The sequence below is a fragment of the Somniosus microcephalus genome, unplaced genomic scaffold, assembly GCF_052327205.1.
Source record: "Somniosus microcephalus isolate GS21.2 unplaced genomic scaffold, FLI_Smic_1.0 unresolved_chr3, whole genome shotgun sequence".
Taxonomy (NCBI): Eukaryota; Metazoa; Chordata; class Chondrichthyes; order Squaliformes; family Somniosidae; genus Somniosus; species Somniosus microcephalus.
Window position 1 is genome coordinate 14,190,574 of NW_028225181.1, and position 8,096 is coordinate 14,198,669.

General features: G+C 41.7%; 1 protein-coding gene across 1 annotated transcript in view; it reads left to right on the forward strand.

Annotated features, from left to right (window-relative positions):
- Positions 1-7,649, forward strand: part of LOC147091212 (rap guanine nucleotide exchange factor 2-like) — an 80,812-nt gene extending 73,163 nt beyond the window's left edge. The window contains exons 11-13 of the mRNA XM_085976482.1: positions 1,210-1,421; positions 4,098-4,221; positions 7,376-7,649. Coding sequence (XP_085832608.1) covers positions 1,210-1,421; positions 4,098-4,221; positions 7,376-7,649 — 610 coding nt within the window. The remainder of the gene's footprint in view (positions 1-1,209; positions 1,422-4,097; positions 4,222-7,375) is intronic.
- Positions 7,650-8,096: the final 447 nt, after the last annotated feature.

Sequence of the window (8,096 nt, forward strand, 5' to 3'; positions counted from 1 at the left end):
CGACCCCCAACCGCAACGTTACCGCTGACGGCCGCCCAGGGAAGAAGAAGACCCATCGCGACTCGACGACGACGGTAGCTGAGGAAAAAGGAGGGTGCTACGCATCAACAACTTCAGCGCCGCGCCCTGAGACCACGTGGTGACGGGATACCCCAAAGGACAGCAAGAGCAGACCTCAAAATCAACCCATTTAAAGCAACAGGTTTTGGATTGGTGAGCATGAATTCCTGGCCCCTCATAGCTTAATCTAGTTAGGTATAGGGGGTGGGGTAAGGATAAGGGGATTGTTAATGTAGTTGTTTTCCCTCGATGTGCCGTGTGTTCCCCATTCCCATATAAGTGTAATTGTTTATGCCTGTATTTCATACCAGTAATTTTCATAAGATTGTTTTATTCTGCTTTTAATAAAATGTTGGTTTTCTTGCACCAAACCACTTGTCTACTCGATTTTCTGTATCGCCGCCTGTACCTAAGTCCGGTGTCTGGAACCCAGGGGTGTGGGAGCGATTCGAACCGCTCCAAGGCAGTCCGAGGTGAAGCTGACTGGGCGCACGCCACCCCCTACACTGGCAATCCCCAGTGCTTGCTGAAAATGACAGTGAGCCAAGGACTCCTCATTAACCAGCATTACTGACTTTCGCAATGAATTCGAGGTGGAAATGGAAAGTGGGGTGTAGCGATTGTTACATTTTTTCTGTTCATTGTTAGCAATATTAAAGCTAGAGCTGAATAATACAAACAGAGAATATATTTCTGCTTTAAACTCAGAAAAATGTAAAGTTTATTTGAATCGATCGTGGAAAATATGAAATTCTAATGGTCTAAGTTGTGCTGTGGATCTTATTGTCTTATAAAGATGCTGTGTTTACAAATGAGAAATGTTTCTGCAGGACGTGTTCACCGGTTATGTTGCTAAATGTGTGCTGCACCCTTGCTGAATGGTTTTGGCTACTGATATTGTGAATTGAAACCTACCCACAATCTTCATTTCAACCCATAATGGCAAACATTCAATGGTTCATATAAAAAAGGGGATACACATCATTTCTGTCTAGTGTTTTAGAGATTGAAACACTGCGGTTTAAAATTTTTTTTTAAAGGTGGCTAAATTTTAAGTTAAGTTGGCGGTTTACTTCTTAAAAGACCTGTTTAGATTTTGTTGTAAGTAATACATATTGTAATTTTGTTTTGTCTTCTCTCAAAACCTAGTGGTCTACAACTTGCACCGGTGGCACGACTGCGGAATACATGGGAAAAACTTCCACGCAAATATGAGAAGTTATTTCAGGATCTTCAGGATTTCTTGGACCCTTCCAGAAATATGGCTGAATACTGCAATGTTCTCAATAACCAGAACCTGCAGTCTCCCATTATTCCTCTCTTCCCTATGATCAAGAAATATCTGACATTCCTGCATGAAGGTAGCTCTATTTAAAAAAAAAATTGTGACTGTGGTTTCATTTTTGCAGTTTTCTCTACTTTAAATATCAGTACTTTTTTCACACCATGCTCATGATTTGTCAATTATCTTGTTACGGTAGCACATCTTGCATTACCATTTAATTACTTTGTGGGGAATTTTAACCTGAAAAAACTTGGGGCGAGGGGGAAGTTAAAGTGTTAAAAGTCTAAATCCTGACCCCAACCCGCCTCCGACCCGCCCACTTCTGAGTTTAACTGAGGGGTCACGGGCAGTCAACCCACTGCCAGGAGGCGGTTTGGCACTTTAACTATGATAATGAGGTCTGGAAGCCTCATGATTTAAGCTGGTGTGTAGGTTTGACTGTGGTTGGCCGGGAATCCCAGGCCTCAGGACTCCCGGTAGCTGCAGTGAGGCGAGGACCGCCATGACTGTTGCACTGACCCCTATTTATGCCACGCTATTGCGTGTTCAGCAGTAATTCCAATTTCATCTCGGGCCTTAGGTGACTAATATAAATAACTCGAGCTTTATGAATTTATCTGAACCACTCAATTAAATTACTGTGTTATGATCATTTCTAGTTATATCCTATTCTCCACTAGATGAAGCTATGTCACCACAGGTCAATTTATTTGTTTCCCAATAAAGGTATACTTGTGTATATTGTATCTTGTATACATCGGCATGCTAAACAAGGGAAATATTGAAAACAAAGTTTTACTCTTGTCATTGAGCTTGTGCAAGCCCATCACTCTTCAAGTATGAGGAAATTATGTAGTCACGATATGACTTGGAATTTATCAATAACAGTCTGTGATATGGGGACTGAAAATAAGAAGAATTTGAGGATCTTTCTTCTATTGGGTGAAGGGGTTCCAGGCCACTACTGATGGGGCCCACATCCACCGATGTGGAAGCCAGTACTCCTCACCTCACTGGGCGTACAACTCTCCACAGATGCACCGGATCCCAACTGAGCCAAAGGTGTAGGTACTGCCGGTGTAGGAATCCCTGCCCCTGGCTTTGTCCCATTGCAGTCAATTGCCTGGTAAGTGTGAAGGAAGGTTTTGCCCCTAACAAGGCCTGGACACTCTGCACTCCACAGAAGAAAATGCCACAAATTCTTATTTTTTTAAGTAAGTGATCAGCCTCCTAACACAGCATATGGCTGCAGTCGGGTGCTTGGGTAACCCCTCCCCCCAGGATGGACAGGCACTGGTGCTTCCAGCCACCATCGTGGTCTTTGTTTTCTGGTAGATTCTGCTGGTCTCCTAGCAGAGTTGCAGCAGCAGACTCACAAACCCCCCAAAAGATTTCTGTATTGTTCTTTATCCTTTATAACAGTTAACTTTCAAAGAATACCAAAATATAGACTGAAAGATCAATGACTGTTAAGGTGACTTTTATTTGTCAAGCTGAGAAATGCTGATGGTACTGGAAACTGCACGCCATTGGGCCTAGGTTTTTAAAAAACTAGGTCAACATCCCTGGGCCGCCTAGTTGAGAGGTGATGATAGAACTGAGCTCTGGAGGTTACAAACCCATTAGTTTCTTATGTTTATTTATGATGCCCTGCTTTTGAAATGCATGAATAGTAGAAATGGAAGTGAGCCCAACAAAGCTTTCTGTCCTCAGTGACATTCACTTCTACCATTCTGAGCTGGGTGCAAAACACATGAAAATCATGACTTGAAAGTAGAATTGGTTAATCTTTGCATTCAGCAAGGCAAGGGATGTTAGTGCTGGGAAATGGCTTCTTTCCTGCTTTGTGTATCGTCTCAGCATCAATTAATCCCACATTAGATGCACCACATTCAACTGCACAGTAAAGCTTCCTCTATTTTTTGGTTAACTCAAATCTTTGAAGAGAACTTTCGACTGCACTTCATACATTTTTTCCAGCATTCTCACCAAACATCCTTATGTCCCTTCAGACTGAGCTTTGTTGAGTTGAGGTTGCTAAAGCTCATTTTACATAAGAATGTTATAAAGTTGAAGAAAGCTTTCATCCCGTCAGTCTCGGCTGAGCTCAGACCAAGGTTCCTTAGCTGAAATGACTCTATGCTGGTCCATGCTGCTACCAAATCCACTATCAAAACAATTTTTTAACTTTACATTTTTATAGTGTTTGCAGGCATTTGGATGATGTAAAATCCTGGGAAAGAAATTGAGTTTAAGAAAGTAAAACACAGGAGAATCATAGGTCTAACTACACAGTCTAATCTTTCAGAATGCCATGTATTTATAATTACGGTGTGATTTCCCTTTAACCTTCCATTTTCACTAATTAATTTGCAACGTCTACGTTAGCATAGCTGCTAACCATTAATAGCTCTATCCTGATTTACGGTCGGTGCCGTCCTCCTACCAACATCCCTATTATTGAAAGCAATACTCATCATGCAGCCTCATACTCTGACTCATTCCTTCACTGTTATAAAACTTTGGAATTCCTTATTTCACTCAGTCTTTCCTTCCTCCTACAATTTTCAGACATTTAAAACTCAAGCTTGCTGTCATCCATTCCCTACTTCCTGATTTACCTTTTCAACCTTGATGGGGTCTCAGTCCTTCGCATGGGGTTCTCTGGATGTTAAATAGACATTTTAATGTGTAAAATTGAAATCTGTTTAGCTGTCCTCGTCAGGAATCATTTTATTTTTTCTTCCCTTAGGGAATGACTCCAAAGTGGAAGGTTTGGTGAATTTTGAAAAGCTACGGATGATTGCTAAAGAAATCCGTAATGTTGGCTGTATGGCTTCAGTTAATATCAATCCTGCTTTTATGTTCAGAACAAGGTTAGTGCTATCTGTTCACAGAATAATGGAATCCATAGTGATGTAAATTGAGCCAATGAAAATTATTCATTGTACAGAATTAAATACCTCCTCAGAAAGGCTGGATGTGGATAAAATTGCTTTTTGTTCTTAAAAGAATAAGCACAATTCAGATTGTTTCAATCCAGAAAACACAGCAGCATTGGTGCTCTGAGGACACAAACACCTTGCTTTCCATTGAAGTAACCTGCCTGATACCTAAGTGCTAAGAATTGCATAATCAGCAAAAAAAGAAGTGTAATTATGTTACAGTTATTTAATCATAGTTATTTTGGCGCTGTATGTTTTTGGTGTTTCATCCAGGTGTACAGTGTTTCACAAATTTTTTTGAAATGTCTCTTTCTTCTGCAGTGCAATGCAGGTCTTACATTAGCAGTCTGTAGACGACAATTCAGAAGTGTCTTATATTTTATACTATTGAACAGGAGCTAAATGAATGCATCAAATAGCTCCTATTTGTTACTATAACTGACAAAATTGTGTACAGTCCCATATTTTGCATATGCACTGTTTTGATTTTCCAAAATCAAAAGTATTAAATCAGTTCAAGTTTGTAAACCCATGATGGTGAAAAATTGAAAGTACTGACCAAAGAACAGCTGTAGTAACTTGAATAACAAAAGCCCTCCCATAGCGTCCTTGCACTCATTTTACTAGTTCCTCTTGGAACTCTCTTTAAAAAAAAGATCGTGGTAAAGTACATACATGTGTATCAGCAAGGACTTGCATGCAGCAAGCTAGCATGTGCACCGTTTTCAAAAAAATTAGATTCCGATCCTGGGCCTCCTCCAACTGCCGGCGCGCAGTGCTTGCGTAACCCAGGGGCGCAGTTAGTTCGATGTATCCCCTGGGATCACGTGGGCCATGGAGAACCAATGGTAGCAGGGAATGCCCATTCATAAATTTGACAGGAAGAGCTGTCAAAAGTATAAATACTATAAGCCCCCAAAACATAACTAAAACTTCAAATAATTTTTTTTTTAATCACATTTTAAAAATCACTATAAATTACATAAAATAACTATTTTAAACAATATTTTAAATTTTTGAAAAATTAATTACAGTTTCTAACGGGGCTAAAAATAAACTTACCTTTCTTTAAAGTATTTAAAAATAATAAACCTGTGGAAAAAATGTTTTAATTTTCATTAATTCACCACTTACCTTGTTAAAAGCAGGCCTTGCGCCTGCTTTTTAAAAGTGTAACTGCTGGAGACTTAGGCCTAGAAATTCAGTTGCTTACGCCACCAGTTTGCGCCCAAAGAGGCCACTCAGAGGCTTTAGCGCCACTGGCCACAAACACCGCGATATTTAGCGGGGTGCTAATGGCGGTGTTAGCCTGTAGCGCTGCGCCGCCACCGATGACGTCATTGGTGTGCGCAGCGCCCCGAACGCCATATTAGGTTGCGCCCGCCTCTTCCGCGCCGGCCGCAAATAGCGACCGGTACACAGGGGCCAACCTGTGGCGGTAGTGGAGTGAGTTAAGGTGGAGGTGCGGCCGGCCGCTTTTCAGCGGCCGCCTGCCCGCACCTCCGTCCCCGGCCTCCTACACCCCCCCCCCCCCCACCCGCGGCATTGCCGGCTGTTTCCCGAGAGCCCGGCACTTCTCCTTGGTGCCGGGCTCATTTGCCGGCACTCGCGAGCGGGGATCGCGCTGTTGCAGCCACCTCCCCCTTAACAGTGGGAGGAAGGCCTGCAGTACCGCTGCGTGCCGTGCCGCAGCGGGTGGTGCTGCGGCACTTTGCGCGCCGATATTCAGTTTCAGCGCCCCAAGCGGGGCGCGGGAAGCCTCGTTTAGCGGCCGGCTTCCATTTGGGGCGCAGAAACTGAATATCCCGATGGCGCAAGTGGCTCCGCGCGCAGTGGTAATTCCGGCGCCCAGGCGAGCTTGGCGCCCCAAACTGAATTTTTAGCCCTTAGACTCCCGGAAAAACCTGAAAAAAACCCCGAAAGTTCCATGCGCACGCGCTGCCTCTCCGGCGCACGTGTTCGACCTCTGAACCCCTTCAGTTAAGGGAACGGAAGTTCTGGTTTCCCACGCATGCGCTGTGCATGCACGAAACTGGCACTTCCGTTGGGCCTACGCGTGAGTACCCAGCGCGTACTCACCCGTGGGGACCCGAATTTCTGGGCCAATATATATGATAAATTGTCAGATTTTTAGCCCTGAAAAACAGTAACTGTTTAAAAAGTCTTTTTAAAGATAGACATTTAAAAAAATTGACAGTCATAATTATGTGGACAATTAAGTATTATAATTACAATATACTTCCCCTTTCCTACAGCATTAGGGATTGAGTTTGACTTCTGGTTTCATCAGTGGTTCAGCTTAATGTTGGGTTTGTATCTCCCTTGACAGTAGTTGATAGAGATACATTTTAATAAACTTTAGGTACTTATAAATGGAAAATTGGATTTTATTTTTTTAACTTAATTTACTTTTACAGGGAAAATAACCACATATTTATACATAATTTGTTAAATACTTCCACTGTAGTGGAAAAGTTTTATTCTAAATATTTATCTGTATTTATTGGCATCCTGGTAGCTCAGATGGTGGGAGTGATTTTTGAAGTCTCAGCATTCAGTGATTTTTGGGCTAAGCTGCTGATGGATTGCAGTCCCAGTATCTGTTTATCGATCTTATGTAGAGGGAAAAGTTCCATTCTTTGTGAGTGGAAGAGATTGGCTGCTTAAATTGTACCTTCCTTCTGATCATAAAGTGGTGTAGAGAAATATTGAGTTAATTTTGTTTTTAATATTGTCAGGATTTATTATAACTGCTATTTAACATCAGCCCTGCATAAGCTTCAACTCCTGCTCCAACTGTTCTGCCGGAGTAGTAGCTTCTTTTAAACCAGTGGGCAGAGATGCTTATAGTGCTGTAAAGTTTGATTGCCAAGTTGAAGCAGGATAGGGCTATCTGCAGAGTAGTTGCTGGTTTTTATTTCCCTTTCACTCTTCATTCCGTTTCCTTCATTTTTGTCTGTCTGACTTACTGGAATGAGGCAGTGTTATTTTGAGCTTGAACAAGACTGACCTCAATCTGACTTTTGCATGTCCCAGTCATTGACCTTCCATGCTGAAACCAGCGGCATCTCTCTTTCCCCTGCAGCAGGTTGTTGAGCTACGGCAATACAAATGCTGCAATGCTGGACGAGAAACGGGTACGTCGCAGCTTGTTTCTCAATGCAAAGGAACTCTACGAAGATGCAAAGATGGCTCGGAAAGTAAAACAGTACCTTGCAAACCTTAACCTTGACATGGATGAAGAAAGCCTGCAGGCCTTGTCACTGCAGTGTGAGCCAAGTACTAAAAGATGTAAGTCACGGAACTTTTTTATATTCTTTGAGAAAACATTAATTAATTTGCATTGTATCAACAAATGAAGCAACCAGTAGTTCAGATTTCATTAGGCTGTGGGTTAAAGGAAACATTCAATTTCCTTCCAGCTGTGAAAAACAATAAATAACAATTTTGAAATGGTTTATTAAAATACTAGTAGTCTTGACTTTAAATATGATGTTTTGTTACAAAAGAAATAATTTATAATATGGTTCTTCTGTATAATTAAAATGAGATAATCCATTATGAAGTTAGGATTTTAAATTCTTTTTGTGATAGAACATCTGGAGCAATCTATAACATTCTTTCACATGCAGTGTTTTAACTAAAAATAATGCCTGAATGTTTACTTAAAACTTCAACCTTTAAGTATCAATTGAGTGCTCCCGATTCACGACTAATATGCCAATCCCATTCAGCAGGTTGAAGCTGCTGTCATTGCTGTTCAATTTGCAGGTCCAGTGAAATGACAATCACCTTGGGTGAACTGG